At 39.7% G+C, this 18,345-nt stretch overlaps 3 protein-coding genes and 1 long non-coding RNA gene across 5 annotated transcripts; 2 read left to right on the top strand and 2 right to left on the bottom strand.

Annotated features, from left to right (window-relative positions):
- Positions 1 to 1,029: 1,029 nt before the first annotated feature.
- LOC146555375 (uncharacterized) lies at positions 1,030 to 5,047 on the bottom strand. 2 transcript variants are annotated; one of them, XM_085250826.1, is made up of 5 exons: positions 4,115 to 5,047; positions 3,750 to 3,846; positions 3,286 to 3,396; positions 2,671 to 2,837; positions 1,030 to 2,338 (listed from the first exon to the last, which is right to left on the bottom strand). In XM_085250826.1, exons 1-5 carry the CDS (start codon positions 5,020 to 5,022, stop codon positions 1,879 to 1,881), a joined length of 1,743 nt encoding a protein of 580 aa, XP_085106952.1. In that variant the 5' UTR covers positions 5,023 to 5,047; the 3' UTR covers positions 1,030 to 1,878. The 2 variants fall into 2 exon arrangements, with proteins under 2 accessions (XP_085106952.1, XP_085106953.1); XM_085250827.1 differs by lacking the exon at positions 4,115 to 5,047 and adding an exon at positions 3,948 to 4,039.
- Positions 5,048 to 6,804: 1,757 nt separating this feature from the next.
- On the top strand, positions 6,805 to 8,588 carry LOC146555374 (uncharacterized). Its single transcript, XM_085252774.1, has one exon. It carries the CDS (start codon positions 7,236 to 7,238, stop codon positions 8,298 to 8,300), a length of 1,065 nt encoding a protein of 354 aa, XP_085108900.1. The 5' UTR covers positions 6,805 to 7,235; the 3' UTR covers positions 8,301 to 8,588.
- Positions 8,589 to 9,042: 454 nt separating this feature from the next.
- On the bottom strand, positions 9,043 to 12,265 carry LOC146555373 (uncharacterized). The gene is made up of 5 exons (XM_085252844.1): positions 11,640 to 12,265; positions 11,103 to 11,223; positions 9,860 to 10,407; positions 9,427 to 9,610; positions 9,043 to 9,162 (listed from the first exon to the last, which is right to left on the bottom strand). The coding sequence occupies exons 1-5, from the start codon at positions 11,645 to 11,647 to the stop codon at positions 9,043 to 9,045; spliced, it is 981 nt and encodes a 326-aa protein (XP_085108970.1). The 5' UTR covers positions 11,648 to 12,265.
- A 2,173-nt stretch (positions 12,266 to 14,438) lies between these two features.
- LOC146555372 (uncharacterized) lies at positions 14,439 to 15,628 on the top strand. The gene is made up of 3 exons (XR_014889100.1): positions 14,439 to 14,616; positions 14,785 to 14,848; positions 15,189 to 15,628. It is a non-coding gene; the product is annotated as an uncharacterized LOC146555372 (long non-coding RNA).
- The last annotated feature ends 2,717 nt before the right edge of the window (positions 15,629 to 18,345 follow it).

Here is an 18,345-nt window from a genome sequence, read left to right as displayed (position 1 = left end):
CCGAAATCTTCCATGGCATGCATTTTTAATTTCTTTGATATTTGGGCCGATTGGAACCCGATGAATGTAAAAAGAAAGAATTACCAGGTTTTGTTTTTTTTACCTAATTTTTGTTTCTGAGAAAAATGAGAGCCACATATGAGGACATTAATTTGAAATTGCGATAGAACAGTTGCAGTATAATGTCCTCATAACTGTATATCAGGCACTTGTTGATCAAGATTTAGTATTTTGGTCTAAATAACCCAAAATGTGATGTCCACATGTGTGGACGCCAGGCTGGAGTAAAGTGTTAGAGCTATTTATACCTATGTAAACTTTTATACACTGGTTTTTACCTGTCTTGTTTCAGAAAGGTTTAAAAGGGTGATGTCCACAGTTTATTTGTTTATTTATTTGTTTGAATTCAACATATTTTATTAAAGTAATTGAGCTTGAACACAGAAAAAACTGAATCAAATAATCATAAAATCAAATCACTTGCACTATACTGAAGTCTAATCTACTCTGAGCTAATGCCGGTTTCCAACACTAATGATCGGGTGAAGGAGAGAGATGAGGGTGTGCACGGCCACTGGTGCTCTTATCCCTGTTCTTTGTGATACAATCCAACAGGAAAGCAGTCAAACCCTTGGACATTAGCCAAGTTAACGTTCACAAATATATACACACAGAGGAACTCTGAGCCCCAATGTCAGCATTAGCACAAACATGCCACTTCATACCAAATCTCAGTGTGAGGTCAGGTGTTAGTCTCATTCCATTATTCTGGCTATATTTTCTTACTCATTACTATTAAACTTATACTTAAGACTAACTATTAACAAAATCACACCCCAATAACTCTGTTATTACACTTTGTATTTAATCATAAAAAGGCTGGATGTTGAAACCTTTTACTTCTATTTTGTATAAGCCAGGATTCTCAACAGCTGATACTCTATGTCCAAAAAGTGACAGGTATCGTTTTATGGAGCAAAAAACTTAAGAGCGCATATTTTATAAATAATACCAACAATTACAAATGCAGACCTTTAATAGTAATAAGTAATCCTTTATTTATAATGCATAGCAATATAAAAATAGTAACATATGAAAATATTACAATGGGCACAGATGAATTTGTATCAAAAACAGCAACCAAGCCAAAGTAATGAATAACACACATAAATAACAACTGCTTGAGAGACCAAACAATTTCTTTTCATCTGTTCCTTGGCAGAAAGTTAAGACAGCTATTCAGCTTTAGGTTTCAATAAACAGAAGTAATGGATGCAGTCCCTTTGAAATGTCACACAAAAGTCTACTTGTGCATATACTTAGCTTTAACTCTTCTCTTTTTTGTTTTGTATTCCAAAAGGTTTTCATTTTCTCCAGAGGATGTCTCTCTTTCAGTGGTTATCGACTGTTCACATTCATTTTCAGACTGTTGGAATGTCGATGCTGGCCGAACGTTTCTTGCTAGAATACAATGGCCTAATTTTGCGTGCATTATCTGTCGTCTTTATTTCGTACTGGCATATACTTTTGCCTACTTGTTTTGTTTTTAAGACATTTGTATGCAGTTCATCTATCATTGCAGTAATACCCTCTGGAATGAATGCCCACTGTTTAACTGTGTCTAAAACAGCATTTAGTTTTCCAACTGCATCTTCTGTGCATTTTTTGTCTGTGCTTTCAACTACAGGAGTGTCATTCAAAGTTGATAGAGGACTTTTCAGAGAGTTTTTCATTTGTTTAAAATGGCTACAAGCCACCTTCAGGCAGGCACATGTGTTATAGTGAGAGAACGTACAACAAGTGCACTGAAGTGTTTCAGCCGATGCAAAAAAACACAGATTTCCAAACAAACTTGGCATTTTTATCACTTTCAAGTCCTCACAGTGTACAAAGTAATGCCTTTCTTTCACTGCAATTCTTACCAAGGTCTGTTTCCATGTTTGGATAGATGTCATTGTCAGCCTCTGCTAATTTTGCAAGTAACACTAGATGCTTGCAAAGAAGTCCTCGTAAGCCATATGTACAGTTGCAGTAGGACTCAACAGGGCAGACATCATACACCATGTCTTCTCTTGACTCAGATGGGACTTGATATGCATTAACTCCATGGCTGTTCTTGACTGTAATTTTAAGAGCCCAACCACTTTCCATCAGTCTTGAAGCAGAGTCTGAAACTTGAGACAAGGTGTCAGCAAACCTGTTTTTCATGCGGCCCACATCTTGCAGGGTTTTTATGACTGAGAAGTAGTCGGCCTTCCCTAGGAGCACTTCAATCAGATCATCCAGACGCCTATTCTTGTAGCCAGATAAAAACTGGTATTTCAGGCGGTGGAAAAATCTGAAAAACAGTTATTTGAAATGATTAGTAACTGTAATTGAAGGAATTTAAAGTTTTAATCAAGACTGTATTATTTTTTAAAAAATTGGAATACCTATTGCGCACGTCTTTTATAAAGGAATGCTCTGTGCCGGTTTAGCTGATTTAGGCAAATCCACCTACTCTGTTTTTTGTTGTGATAACATAAAAAACGCTGCTAGAATTTAAAGGATTTGCCTAAAACCTGTTCTGGCAATGACATGACGAACCTACTCAGTTTAGCCTCTTGGATTAAAGCATAATATCTTTTTTTCAGCAATACAATTGAATGAGGTCAAAATAATAAATCATACCTTTCAATCACATTGTTTGTTTCAGAACGAGCGTGACTGAAGCGACGGCCGTAGTCACACCACATGTGGCCAATGCCTTCCCAGTGCTTCTGAAAATACTGGCACACCAAAGGGTATTGCTTAAATGTCTGGCAGAACTCTGCTGATGTGGCTTTAAAGTCGTCCTCCTAAGAGAATTGGATGCAACAGAATATATTTCAATCCATTTAACAGACCTATTGAAATCTTTAATATTATGTATTGAAGCCCTTTTCCTTTTATTGAATAACATTAAGAATTTTAAGTTATTAATAATATGTCGTGTTTTTGTATTAAGAAGCAATTATTTCTTCCCTTACAATGGCTAAGAAGGAACACTAAACCTATAAGCATATTTGGTTTCAGCATCTGTCTGTGAAAGAATCCCACTCACAAGTTCTACTGCACAGTGGGTGACACAATGATGGTCTGCACAGCTTAAGTACTTGTTTTGATAAGCAAGATAAGAAGCCAGTTTTAGAAATTGTTTCAAAAATCTATTTTGTATCTCTCTGTAACTTTTTTTAGCAACTGAAAGTTATTATGCTCTTAGTGTAATCAAGAAATCAAAATGTGAAATAGACAAATTACACTTACAGATGTGCAAGCTTTCAGCTTACAAAAGAAAGAAATGATTTCATTTCTCTTTTGGGTGTTAGAAAGCCCATGGACCCTGGACTCTGATTTTGAAAGCCATCGATTAACAGCCTGTGAATGTAAGAGAAAAAAAGTTAATCTGGAGAGAGAGACAGAGGAGCAGCTGTACAAAAAGCATAAAAGAAAGCTGACGTCCAAAAATAACTTTGTCACTCACTGGACAAGAGGACCTGTGCATTACAGAAATCAACCAGGCAAACATATTTTTAAATGTCAAAAAGAGCTTTGGGAAGCAGCCACCAGAAGATGAGTGCACTGTGGTCTTAAATGGATGGACATAGTCACTCAACATTTTATCCCTTTATATTCATTAACCTGAGTAGGTGAATATCAACAGGACCCTGTTGTAAAAATGTGTTTCAGGTGCATCTTAGACAACGTGAAAAGAAAACAATGTGGTTTACCTGCAAGACATGGTACCAGCATAGAAGGATAGCTGACTCTGGAAAAACCTTCTGCAAAGCATTTATTTCCGCAAAGTCTTTGTCAACCATAAATGCTCTACAGAAAAAAAGAAAACACTAACTGAGATTAAACAGTATGAAAATGTTTTTGCTATCTCAAAGCACCACTTCAATGCCAAATTAAACATTTCAACTCACAAGTAGATATATAAAATACTGCATACAGCCTATAGGAATAACTTTAACAACTGGAAAGGAAAGTTTTTTGCAGCCCATGCTGCAGCTATAGCATTAGATTCTGGCATGTTATAATTTTTTTGAAAAGGAATTATTTCAAAATTAATAGCTGTCAATGTATTATTTACCTCGGGGAAGTTGGGAAATGCTCACAAACTATTCCAAGAACAGTTTCCAGGGTTTTCTGACTTTCGTTGCTGACAATAGCATAGGCCACAGGGACTCCATGCCCATGATCATCTCTTACAACAAGTGTGAATAAGGGAAATGAATACTGGTTAACGCAGTGCGTGGTGTCAACAAATACTAACTGTTTTGCATAGTTCTCCATGTTTGATTTCATTACAGGTGTCTGCAAAACAATCATTAGTTCTTGGTCAGATGTGTATGGTTGATAGAAGAGAACATGTTCTTGATGTTTTCCATTAAGTAAGGTATGTACACTTTGACTGTCTCCACAGTTAAAGTGCTTCTTCCTCATCATGCAGGTTCTAACACTGTCAATGTCACGTGGTGTGACAAAATGCTCTCTGTTGTGAAGATCTCTGTGTCCATGTTCTTTGGCCCATTTATGACATTCGGTTAGTATGATGGCTGGCTTAGTTCCAAGGGAAAGCAGTTCCTCAATCTTCCTCCTCAAATCACTGGAAATATTGTTGAAATGTGCGTCTTTTGGGTCCGAAGGATCATACCCATCATGCTTATCATATGTATGCTGCACGATGACTGTGTGGTCTTTCCAACATTTGAGTACTTTAAATGAAACATAGGCCTTACAGCCCACTGCTCTGTAGCTGTTTCGACTTTTTTCCCCAGCTCTGATGCAGTTGAATTTGTAATAGTCTCTTTTCCTGTCTTTACCTGAGGCAACATTTAAACATTTATAATGTCCATGAAGGGTTAATGAGTTCAATTTTTCTAACACAACACTGAATGGGTCCTCCTGGCATTGTGACACATGCACACAAAGTTGTGTGTCTTTTCCAGTTCTTTTTTTTTCGTCATTCAGAACACTTCTTCTAATTATGTCGTCCATTTCTGGTGGAAAAATAACGAAGGTTTAATTAGTCAATATTCATTAATTCATTTTAACTTGTTTTGGGGTTTTTTGCAATACAATGTAAATATTAAATATAATATTAAAAAAATATATATATAAAATAATATAAAACAAACAGGGGCTAAAAGAAGCTAAACTTTCATATGGTATGTCTCTGGCAACTTTAACATGATGTCCCAGGGACAACATCTACACGATGTCCCAGGGCAACTTCTACATGATGTCCCAGGGACAACATTTACGCGATGTCCCAGGGACAACATTTACGCGATGTCTCAGGGACAACATTTACGCGATGTCTCAGGGACAACATTTACGCGATGTCCCAGGGACAACATTTACGCGATGTCCCTGGGACAAATTTGTAAATTTCTGGATTACTGTTAATCTCCATAGAATCAAGAACTCATGTCCAGTTTCACAGCTATGGACCAGTTAATTATGTTTCCAGGTGATAGTTTGATTCATAGATTCAGCACACAACCATAAGTCTAGGCCTTTTAGTCCAGATTCTCTTCACTTATGTTTGTAAAATGATCAGGGAAGCTACTGCAATTTTGCCTGACCCAACCCCCGGGCCACGAAACACCCAAAAAGTTGGGGAACGCTGGTCTAGAGAACACTGGTTAGTAGTGATGTGCGATACCACTGATTTCCTTTCCGATCCGATACCAAGTAAAATTCAGGGTGGTATCGGCGATACTGATCCGATACCGATACTCTGTACAAAAACTTAATGTTTCATTGCATTTCATAATACAATATATAATTGTATTATGTAATTGTAATAATAACATAACCATATTGCTTCATAATGATTAGAGGACATCAGACAACTTGTTTTTATTGCTTAATAATGCAGAATAATCATATATAAAAAAAAAAAAACTGACGTTGTGCGCTATTTGAGCATGTTGCCTGCCTGCAGCACTCTGCGAGAGACGTCTTTCTCGCCCTAGCAGCACCTGTCCCCGTCCTCCTCTTCAGTTCGCCTCAACATAAGCTCATCATATTCTGTGATGTGATTTACTCCGAGGTGTTTGACGATGTCAGTGGTGTTGCCACAACACTCCACTGTCTTGCCACATATACCACAAACCGCGTCTGGGCTGTTTGTGGAGGTAAAACGCATCCACACATGACTCTGTTTGCGCTCAGCCATTGTTGTGAGTGTGCACGCCAGGGGCTGCGACACATTTATACAGCCGTATTTCGCATATGACTATGAAAGGCGTAAGAGGAAGTAGTTCCTTCAAATTTAGAAGATCCAAATGATATAGTTTCTTTCCACTGCATTCATTTTAATGGAAAAACTACAAATTTACCCCAGAGTACTAAAATATCGATATTATAATATGAGAATCGATTCTAGAACAAAAATTGCTGGTATCGGAAGAATCGATATTTCAGTATCGATCCGCACACCACTACTGGTTAGCTAATGCTGTTGTCAAGTAGCCTATCGCTAGCAAACAAACAGCAAGCCAAGTGAGGAACATATGTATAATGCTTACCGTTTATTAAAGGAAAGTATCCTAAATTGACTTCAAATTCGGCGGACAGGCGGCGGTTTTTCGCTTCTTCACTTGTATTTCGAAATACTCGAAGGCGGGTATTTCGAAGTCGCAAAGGGATGACGTCACAAGAAGGTGATTGGTCACTTGCAATGTTGAACCTGGAACAACATTAATTATGATGATGTGGGAACAATGCTGACACGAGGAAATCAGATCGTCCATTGTGGACAGATGTAAAACAAACAAGAATCATGTCAAAGAGAAAAAGATGCCATTATCTGTAATGATTATGGTCCAAGTTACATATTACATGTTTGTGATTTTTTAATCACAGAGTAAATCCATACCATTTTATTCAGAAAAAAAGAAAAAGTGGCACTTATTACCGTCAGGCACACACCACAGGTTTTTGTACACTGCTATGGTTCTTATATTGCCAGATTCCAGACAGTCTCCTTTCACAGATAAGTAAAGATATCCGTAATGTAAGGTTTCTGTGGTGAGAAACATATAAATATATTTTTTTGTTTAGACGCAACATGTTTTTTTGTTGATTAAAAAAAATAATTACATTAAATTAACATAGTGAATTAAACACATTACACCAGATTCTAATAGCCCACTAAAAAACTCCTACAGTGAAAATGAGTAAAAATTGAGGTTGCCTCTATTATGCTGATTATGCTCCCCCACTGTTATATTGCAGGCTGTGCGGATGCTGGATGCCAGACAGAGCTGACGATGGATGACATCGAGAAGATGGAGGATGTTTTGAGACAGAACACAGCAGAGCTGGTTGATCTTCGGAGCAAGGCTCTGGACACACAGTTCAGCCAGGAGGCTTTTGAAAAAAATGAAGACAAGACAAAGTTCTACACAGGGCTCCCCAACTTCTTAGTTTTAATTCAGATTTTTGAACTGTGCGAGCCCTATATCACCTCGGGACCTATGTCTTTGTTGTCCAAATTTGAACAATTCATACTAGTTTTGCTGAGGCTGAGACTAAATCTGCCCCTGAAAGATTTAGCTTTCAGGTTCAATATTTCTCTGTCCACTGCTTCTAGAGTTTGGCATAAAGTAATTGACATACTTCATAAAAGGTTAGAGTTCCTAATTGAGTGGCCAGAGCGACATGTTCTTCAAGCTACGATGCCACTGAGTTTCAGACAGGCATTTGGATGTAAAGTGGCTGTGATTGTTGATTGCTTTGAAGTCTTTATTGAGAGACCATCTAATCTTCTTGCACAAGCTCAAACTTGGTCCAACTACAAGCACCATCACACTGTAAAATTTTTGATTGGTGTTGCCCCCCAAGGCTACGTCACTTACATATCTTCTGCCTGGGGAGGGAGAGTTAGCGATAAGCAGATCACAATAGAGAGTGGCCTCCTAAAGAACTTGTTACCTGGAGATATTGTCCTTGCAGATCGTGGGTTCAATATTGGCGATAATGTGGGGTTTTACTGTGCTTCACTACAGACACCGGCATTCACTAAAGGGAGAAAACAGCTGTCAGCCTATGAAGTGGCAGAGACAAGGAAAATAGCCAATTTGCGTATCCATGTTGAGCGAGTCATAGGTTTAGTCAGGAGGAAATATCAAATTCTGCAGAGCAGGGCTATGCCAATAGAGAACATGTCCACAAAGCCAGGTGAGACACATGCATTGATCGACAAGATTGGGGTAATTTGTTGTGCCTTATCAAATCTCTCCGAGTCTGTTGTCCCACTGGAGTAAGGGGGGTGGGTGGTAATCAATCAGTTAAAAAAAATTAAATGTCTTGTCACTGTCACGGCTCACAGAAGGGGGTGGAGAGGAAGAGTAGTGTCCAGTATCTGCTGCTTGGCTCTGGTGATAAGTAGAACAGGGTAGAGTAATAGTAGTACCTAAGTCCTGACTCCTGATTAGTCTGTAAATGTTTTCAAATGAAATATTTTTCTCCAACTGTCATATTGTGCTGGCAGTTTGTACAGTATTATACTGTGAGATGGATTGCAATCTATTTTGTTTATTTGTTTAAAAGTCTAATCTTGTAAATAAACCACCAATGTATTATTATGCTGCCTCAATAGCATTTAATCATTGTGTAGTGTTACACAACACTTAAATGACACAATTAAATGTACAATAAAATTAAATGACAATTTGTGCTCTAATGCTACGTCAGAGCAAATACAATAGCCAGAACTCATAATGACTACCATCAGGTCATAACAATATTCAAAATGTCATTATGTTGTCGTCCTTTTATCACATTACACATGTATGTTTGTAACTTGCTGTCCCAGTATTTCTGGGAGTATACTGTTTCTAAAAAAACACTCAACTTTAGGAATCGCATCATCCCAAAACTCAAGGTCAGGCAAAATCCTTTCAACAAATATGTCATTGCGGTTCCACAAAACAAAGTCACAGTACTCTGCATTTGCAATGTGAAGCTGTGCCTGAATTTGGTAATAGTAGTAGTCATGAGTAGTAGTCATGAGTAGTAGTCATGAGTTGGGTCCAGTGTGACATTATCCCCGTCACTGATGAGGCAGAAGCCCTTCTCCCCAGCACGCATGCGCAGGTTGACCGCATCTTTCTGAGAGTGTGGGCACTAAAATCACAGTGATGAGAACAACAATCAAGATTTATTTGATGAAACAGTGAAGAAGCAAAGATGATGGGTGTGGTCTGTGTTATCATAATCTCTCATTGCCCAAAACAAATGTCTATTTGACACAGACAATAAATCCTCATCTTATCTTAATTGAACAATAGATTAGAAATTAGAAAAGGTATTTCCTGCATTTTTACTCAGTTCACTGATTCTTATGGAAAGATGTCACACCTATGGCCTTGACTACAACAGAGTCAATACCTTAATCTCGCAGATGCCAGTTCCATGACAGTCACAAGTGACTATCCCATCAGGGGAGGACCCCATGTATGGCCACTTGGGGTTCAGCCAGAGACCGCTGTCCATACATGAGAAGCCTGCATGCTCCTGGCTCATAAGCTTCTCATATGCTCCTCTGGCTTGTGCTTCATGTTTGCATCCATAACTATAAACAGTACACATGCCAAACATGAAAAGGAAATTATTACTTAGTATTGGATGTGTAAAACAGTAAAGTGATGTATTATACAATATGCCATTACCCTAAACTATACTTAGTTCTTACCCTGTATAACCCTAGCCGTATAAGCCTATAACTAACCTCCATCTTCATAACACTTTTTTAGTTACAGTTATGGACAGTTTCATACCCCAAATCTTAACTCTGCCTTACCCTACATCAAACCCTAAATACCTTGTAGCAGCTGTGGTGAACCTATATGCCTCTGGATAGCATATGGCCTTGATCAAGCTCTTTGATGGTTGCTGGGGGTTGGTCTTAAGAACTTGTTTCAGCTTAGAGGCAGTTACGCGTCCAGCTCTTTGCCTAAACCAAATACTGCTTGCACTCTGACTTCGAGTCGCCCTCTCTACAGCCTGGACTTGGGACAGGGTGAGCTCTTCAAGCTGGAAGTCCAGGCATAGCTCTTCAAGGTCTTTGCGGGGGAGCTGCAGTGTCTCTGGTGTTCTGTACTCAGGCACAGTTTTAGGAAGCATGCTAGACTGGGGGACAAATTCTTTGTGGTAAGGTTCCCTAGACATCAGTGCTGCACTCCTTGGACAGTTTTTGCTTAAACTCTCAAAAAACCTACAGTATGTCTCTGAATCTCTCTGCACTCTTGGGCATGGAAGTGATTTCCCAACCTTTTGTGTACTTGTGCAGCCATCAATGGAACACTCAAGCTTTCGTTTTTTTGACTTTGCTGAAGAGAAGTCAATCAGAGTTACTGGGCAAGCAGGAATCTGGAAAAATTAAGCCAAAGAAGATCATTAAAATTTAAAAAGCTCTTTTCCAAAACGCTATATATTCGTTTCCAAAAATATTCGAAATTGAACAGAGATGGCAGTGGAGTGAGTATGTGTGTTTTAGGCTGGGTATAGTGGTTGGTTGGCAGTGAAGTGTGTGTGTGTATGTTGGGTGGGGATGGAGGTGCCATGTGCTGGTTATAAAAGGAGTGGAAAGTAAGCAGTTCCATGTTGATGAAAATGTGGTGTGAGGAGTTGTGAGTATTGAGGAATGCATGAGAAATGTGAATATATAAAGTGCTGCAGTCAGGTGTGTGTGTGCGCAGAAAACAAGTGCTAGGGTGTTGAGGCATGCATGAGAAGGGTGTGATATACAGTATACGGTTCTGCAGTCATGGTTATGTTAGTCATGAAAAAGGAAATGGCTTTTAAATGCTGTTATAGCGTTTTGGAATAGAACTCTTCATTTATTAAAGTACTGCCTTTTGTCTGACCCCTCACCTGCAACCTGCCCGGCTTGATTAGATCTACCAGGAGCTTGAAGCCCCCGCCGGTATAGCCTACAGGGTCATTGAGGCACTCAAGCTTCCCCACCACGACAAGGTAGCAGTATAGGGGAAGATATTTTATCCTACTGTCACATGAAGTCCCAATATAACATTCTTTATCCTACATTTTGCTTTTTGGCTTACCTTTTTAACATGAGATGGCATCAGCCACTTGCACTGCTCTGATGTGCATGTCGCTCTCATTTTCACCCCAGCTTCAACTGCAAAAAGAACAGCTCCAACGTGCGAGCATGATTCTGATAGTCTGGAAATAGAGCACATAATCTTTTTAACATGAAATGCAATATTTACAGTACATTTTGATGATGCATAGCTTACTAATACTAATGTGCAATGGCACTTTATTTGAAGTAACATGTTTATTCATTAACTCTTTCTCAACAGCCTATAGAGAAATCATTATCTAGGTGATGACATGACTGAATAGTTCTACCCTCTATCTGAAAAATGCATCTGAGTGTCATGAGGGATCTAAGGCAATCACACAAATTCTTAGCTGATGAATTCTTAGCTAAAAGAAAACACTCTCTCCCCACTACTACTGAAGTACACCTGCAAAATGCTAGCAGTGCCCTATGCGTATATGTGTGTGTGTGTGTGTGTGTGTGTGTGTGTGTGTGTTCTCATTGCAATAACATCCTACTTAATTAGGCTACTAACCCTGCCATACAATTGCAATGAGCTGCAATCACTTCTCCATCCTCCTTTGCAATTACCCAAGTCTTCAGAGGTGTCTCGTTAGACCTCTGAGAATGGTTTACCTTGAAACAAACAACTGTCACTCTAACGAAGTCCTAAGGATGTGGCATGTTTGTTGACGTTAAAGCCGCTACCGCTAACTGTTAGCGTGTTTAAGATAAAGCAATATAAGAACAAACACTCACCCTTGCAAACACCAAACTGTATCCATCACGGAGACGTTTTGTTCCAAGGTTGTGGACCCACCCGCTGACAAAAAAATTGTACGCCTCCAGACTCTTGAAAGCTTTCATTTGCTGCCTAGTGTAGTAAGAAGTCTGGAGGACCAAGTAGTTGGTGATATCCACAGCCTCGATAGTAGGCAAATCCTTTACTTCTGTGGTGTATTCGGACATTTTCAAAGAATACGGATCACGTCCGATATATTTTTTAACTATCTGTTTATATCTCTCCCGAGAAACGGGGTCTAAAGTTGCACAATAGCTGCTCTCCTGACTCTCCACAGTGTCCTCCATGTTTACTTCCGCCCTCCACTCAAAAATCGCGCTGCCTCCGCACGTCATCAGAACCACGTGACCGCAACCCAACTATTCAGCGTTTTTGCTTCACAACTACAGCGTGCTGTTTACTTTGTGCACTAACATGGAGTCGAGTCAACCAGCGCCACCTCTGGCCAAGTGCCACAGCCTACAGCCAGATCAACCTGTGACACACATCTGCACCACATTTGAATTCGTGTCATGCACATTTGTACCTTTCAATTGTGTCTGTTTGTGCGTCATGCAAATAAACCTTTGAAAAGAATGAAATGACACTAATATTTCACTAGTGTTGTAACATCACATGTTGTTAGTGTAGTCTGCCTGTGTCTTTTCTCTGCGAACAAACATTGTAGAGTTGGTTGTTATATACAGTATGGTTACTCCTAATGATCATTTGTAAGGAGATGGCAGTTACTGTGAATGTACAGCGGGTGATTAGTAATAAACAGTCAGACAATGACTCTGAAAATCTCATTCAGTCTTGCAGATTGAATGCACCTTCTGTGGAAAGTGGTACCACACAGTGTGTGTGGACTTCCCCTGTGCAGAAGGCGACTACAAATGTTGTGGGTGCTACATAAACAGAAACAAATGATCCCTGTTGTCTTTGCTTACTGATTGTTTTCAGTGTTGACAATCCACATTGCCGGGATTGTATCTGTCAACATGTTTGTGGGTAGATCTGGATGTACCAGGGGTTAGTGCAGCCACTCAGCCTCTACTCAATGTGATCATAGCAGCAGGTGCAGATGTGTCACAAATTAATCTAGTAGTAGGCTATGGTACTTGGCCACAGGTGGCAGCAGTGGACTCCATTGGAGACTGCTCCAGCTGCTGTGTGATAGTGGATCTGCTACAAATTGAAGATCATAAGCAAGTTTTGGAAATTAACCCTTGTATTAAGTTGAAGAACAAACAATTGACATTGATTTTGTTGCAGGTCATTTTGACCCGTACTGTGTAAATCCACTCAGAATTATCCAAAAACTGCAATAAAACAATAGCAACTTTATTTTCCATTAGATAAACATGTAGAACACAGACATACAACAGTTAGACTTTCCATAACTATTTTAGGAACAATTTGGTTTTTCGTTCTTACAAACACATTTCTTTTGAACTTGCCCAACGTTCTCAGTTTCTCAATGCTCAACATTTTCTATTTTGTCCACATGATGGACAGAATGTAACTGTGTGCTTTCTGCAGATGTACTTCTTGCATTTCTCACAAAAAGTGCTTGTTTTCAAACAGGAACCTTCCTAACTAAGATTTAAAACAAAGGATTTCTACGTCTCCTCCAGTCTCACAAACAGATGACAAACCAAGCGACACACCTGAGTCACTGACTTTCTTAAATCCACTCACTCTCACTGGCTGTTTATTACTAATGACCTGCGGTAGCGCTCTTTCCTAAACTGTGGGTGTAAAAGTCTATTGCGGAATGAGCTGCTCAGTACTCATACAGTGTCATGCAGGGGGTGGATGGTGTTGTCCATGATGGATGTTAGCTTAGATAACATGCTCTCCTCCCCAACCCGCTCAATGGACTTCAGCGGACAGTCCAGGACAGACTTAGCCCTCTTGACCAGTTTATTAAGTTTCCCCCTGTCCCTCTCTGCCATTCCAACACTCCAGCAGACCACAGCAGAAAAAATAAGAGATGCCACCACAGTGTCGTGAAACGTCCTTAGAAGAGTCCTGGATCTCAGCCGCCGTAGCAGGTGGAGACAACTTAGACCCTTACATCAAGAACATCTCTTTAAACAATGAAGCTTTAGTACTGCCTATAGGACACAATGCTGTTTGTGTCTCTTACAACACATAAAAACTGTAAAATAACTGTCCTATAAAATAGTAATTGTTTTTACTACACTGTAAAATGTAATATTGTGTTTAATTAAAAATATTAAATAGGCTGAACTCAATTTTTATCAATTTGTTATTAGAACTCGATTTAAATAAGTTACCAGTACTTTTTATGCAAAAATGCTGATAAACTCAATTTATTTGAGTTGTCTTAACTTAGAAAAACTAAGTAAGCTGGAAGTTTACTTTTAAGATATTTTCAGGCAAGAATGTAGCTGTGTAAAGTTCAAATATCTCCTCGATTTATCAAGACATCACATATTTGCAAAAATGCTCCGACGTTTTCAGAGACGTCCATTTTTTTCATGCTTTGTGGCAGCTTTTGAACATCTGTGGCATCTATTAATGCCAAATCTAGCCTTTATTTAACAACATAAGCAAACTCTATGTTACAATAATTGCACAGCCATTAAGGATCAAATCGGTTTCTGAAAAATGTTCTGTTTTTTCTCCCTCTGCTTGCTTCTTACTGTCTTTGAGGCTCGGGACCAGCACTCCTGTTGTTGGACAGAAAGACATCAACTCAGTGGTAAGTATTTTTGTTTTCCAATATATTAGCAACTGTCAGTGACATTTATATTAATCAGGCTGGACTTTAATCATACTTTAGATCAGCCTGTTTTACTTATTGTTTTATTTGTGCTTTGGTTTGGGGAAGTTGTTTCTTTACTGATCTTTTCCTGTCTTCTGTTATTAGACTTGAGATATGACTGCACTAGGCTGTTGCTGGTGACTCCAGTTAATTCTACAAGACATGCTGTGTAAGTAAACAAACAACAACAGTTTGGTCTGCATTTCTTGAAAGATCACATCCCCCAAACTTAGTTTAGAGGGTCAATCATTTTGCACATCATTAGAATGAAAGTTATTGGCCATGTTTGCATAGCCCTTTTTAAAATGATGCTTTCATGACATTATTGTTTGTTGGGTGGTGGTCACGGCTATCCAGACTGACAATTGGGACATTGAATGTCACCTCGCCGGTGGGGAGGGAGCCTGAGATTGTGTAAATTGGAGTCTGTTTTATACCAAATGCAGAAAAAAATGTTTTAAGAAAGCAATTAAGTTCATGTTCCAAAAAATATGATGGCTTGCTTGCAGGACAACAGGAGAGATGAGACCTCCGTCACAGATGGTGTGGTCACCATCTGTGACCTGTGCTGCAGGTTCAAGCTCATTGCATCTCCAACCCACATCCACTGCCACTGTACTTAAGGGAAGTTAAAGACTTTCTTCTGCACCTACATTTGGATCACCTCGATCCATGACAGTCATTCAGGCAGTAATGCCTGAACTGGAAACAAGCCATCCTTAAAATATTACAACATTCCAGCTCATGTGTTGGAATGAAAAACAAATGTGTTGTTTAAATCAGAGACTGCACTTGTGACAGAACAACAAATATTTTATTTTGATTATATAAGTAATGTAAGCACAAAACAAACTTGTGGTAGGCCTAAACTTATTTTCAGAATAATTACACCTGAGACTTTGTTCATTGTAAGATTATAACAGTGATGGCAATATAATTGTTTGTTGTTCAGCAGAACAGTGTCCAGTATGTTGGCTGTTATACTTTGTTGTGCTTGAAAATAAAAGTTGGGCTGATTTTAACATCATTACAAAAAGTTTTGTTAATTATTTTTAATCATATTCAGGTTACCACAAATTGTTTTTTCATTTAGTTGAACTTGAAATGTTTGTCAGTAGGTAAACAATTAGTATTGTACAGCCAGAAATATCAAGTTATTCTTAATACTGCAGACTTGCAATGTGTAAGTTGTTCTAACAGTCATCTTAAGTAAGCTTTACTTAGTTTTTTTGAGGCAACGAATTTCCTTAATTTTTTTGAGTTCTGGGAACTAACAAGGCTGTACAGTGTACTCAAAATGAGTAAGTTGCCCTAACTTGGTCATCTTACGTAACCTTGATCCAATTTTCTTGAGTTCTGGGAACAAATGAGCTTGTACAGAGTACTCAAATAAGTTGTCCTAATTTAGTCATTTTTAGCTAAGCTTTACTCAATTTTTTTGAGGCAACGAGTTTCCTCAATTTTTTTGAGTTCTGGGAACTAATTAGACACTCGAAAGAGTGACCTTTATCCTTAAGATGCAGATGGACTGCTGAGTCTTGTCCTGTGGAGGTGGCTCTTCTATGTTGTGCCATGCGCTTGTGAACCAGTTTTTGTCTGAGCGTGTTGCAGCGACGAATGCCCAGACCTCTACATTGGAGAGACCAAACAGCCACTTCACAAGCGCATGGCACAACATAGAAGAGCCACCTCCACAGGACAAGACTCAGCAGTCCATCTGCATCTTAAGGATAAAGGACACTCTTTCTAGGATGCCAATGTTCACATTTTGGACAGAGAGGACAGATGGTTTGAAAGAGGAGTGAAAGAAGCCATCTATGTCCACTGTGAGCGACCATCTTTGAACAGAGGCGGTGGTTTACGACACCAACTCTCTTCCATCTATAATCCAGTTTTGAGATCCCTTCCCAGACGCCTTAACTCACATCCTGGGCCATCTGATCTCAGGAATTCGCATGATAAGGTGAGGCCAGGTTTCACATTGAACTCACCCGAAACTCTGGCTGATTGGGACCCACACCCAGTTTCACACCTTGACTCAGGCGATTAGAGGATCATCAGGGGGTCCTTTTGTCCCTCTGTGGGGGGAAACTCCCACTAGGTTTATATCTGGAACTCTCCACCATTTGACCTTAGAACTGAAGAAGCTTCTCAGATGAGAGGTGAAACGTCTTCAAGTAACTTAAAGAAGTCCAGACGCTTTTCTTTGCAAGCTCCTTTGACTACGATGACCTGGATGACTGAGAACCTTCACAGACATATACAATAGGATAAAAATAGAATACAAATGCTATATACAACTGAGTAAAAATACAACTTTGTCAAAAAAGAGTATTGCACTTAGTCTTATTGCACATGTGTGGGTTTGTGTGTGTTTGATCAGCAGCAAAAGTCTTTGTTGTGGAGTCTGACAGCAGTGGGGAGGAAAGACCTGCAAAATCTCTCCGTCCCACACCGTGGGTGCAGCAGCCTGCCACTGAAGGAGCTCCTCAGTACTGTCAGAGTCTCCAGCATGGGGCGGGAGAGGTTGTCCAACAGGAATGACAGCTTAGCCACCATTCTCCTGTCACTCACCACCTCCACTGGGTCCAGAGCGCATCCTAGAACAGAGCTGGCCCTGCAGATCAGCCAGTTCAGTCTCTTCCTATCCCAGCAGAGATGTTGCCACCCCAGCAGACCACACCATAAAAGATGGCTGAGGCCACCACAGAGTCATAGAAGGTCTTCAGGAGTGGGCTCTTCACTCCAAAAGACCTGAGTCTCCGCAGCAGGTACAGCCTGCTCTGCCCTTACCTGTAGAGGGCGTCTGAATTATGAGTCCAGTCCAGTTTGTTGTTCAGATGAACACCAAGGTACCTGTAGCTGTCCACAGCCTCAATGTCCATACCTTAAAAGCCTAGATAAAAGCCTCTTATTCCCGTCATAGGGGGACACAAATATAACCCTGTCCTGATTAAAGAATGGTCATTGCGCATGGAGAGTGCCCGCATGAGATATAAATTGAACATTAACTGCAGTTCTCAATCATTCCACAGGGTGACATTACAACATAAAGAAACAGTGATAAGCAGACACTTTGCAAGGGTTGACAGCCAACTAAGCTGCCTCTGCACTGTATACATGGTTGTAAATGCTGTTCTGTAAATGTCCTAAGCAGACATGATCTGTAGTTTAATTCTGGCTGCAGAATATCCGTGAATAAAAAGATGAAATAAAATACAGATTGAGTAGGTGCGTGAGTGTGAAACAGAAGGGGTGGAGGACTCTCTGTGTGTACAAGGACAGAACAGTTCAAATACACTAATGATCCAGAGGGACACACAGGGGTGATGCTGGACTCTACATCATGTCTGACAGTGGAGTTGTTCACAGAGCAGTTCACTCTGCAGCACTGAAAATCATCTGCACATCGTCCCATTCATCTGTCAGACACTGAAGAATGAGTCCTTCCACTATAACAGAATTGATATGTGAATCAAGTGTTTCCATAGGGACTCTTCATCAGCCGTCAGTCAGTAAGACAGCACATCCAGTGCAGAAAGCAGGAGAGGAGTCGGGGAGGAGCTGTGTAGTGTAGCCAGCTTCCTTTTCAGCTCTGAATGTTAAAAGGAAGTTCAGTCATGTTGGACTGAACTTAGTAAGCTAAATGCTCACACTTGCAGAGAT

Source organism: Mchenga conophoros, linkage group LG17 (genome assembly GCF_057382185.1).
Source record: "Mchenga conophoros isolate Kocher_MC1m ecotype Shallow Benthic linkage group LG17, M_conophoros_male_GT1.1, whole genome shotgun sequence".
NCBI classification, from domain to species: Eukaryota; Metazoa; Chordata; class Actinopteri; order Cichliformes; family Cichlidae; genus Mchenga; species Mchenga conophoros.
This window is presented reverse-complemented; position numbering and strand designations above follow the sequence as displayed.

Coding starts and splice junctions, on each gene's coding strand:
- LOC146555375 (XM_085250826.1), bottom strand. CDS start 5,022: ATGGACGACATAATTAGAAGAAGTGTTCTGAATGACGAAAAAAAAAGA. Junction 3,397..3,749: donor GCTGGTACCATGTCTTGCAG/GTAAACCACATT, acceptor TTACATTCACAG/GCTGTTAATCGATGGCTTTC. Junction 2,339..2,670: donor ACAAACAATGTGATTGAAAG/GTATGATTTATT, acceptor ACTGTTTTTCAG/ATTTTTCCACCGCCTGAAAT.
- LOC146555374 (XM_085252774.1), top strand. CDS start 7,236: ATGCTGATTATGCTCCCCCACTGTTATATTGCAGGCTGTGCGGATGCT.
- LOC146555373 (XM_085252844.1), bottom strand. Junction 9,611..9,859: donor TTCACCACAGCTGCTACAAG/GTATTTAGGGTT, acceptor TACTGTTTATAG/TTATGGATGCAAACATGAAG. Junction 9,163..9,426: donor CTGGCATCTGCGAGATTAAG/GTATTGACTCTG, acceptor CTGTGATTTTAG/TGCCCACACTCTCAGAAAGA.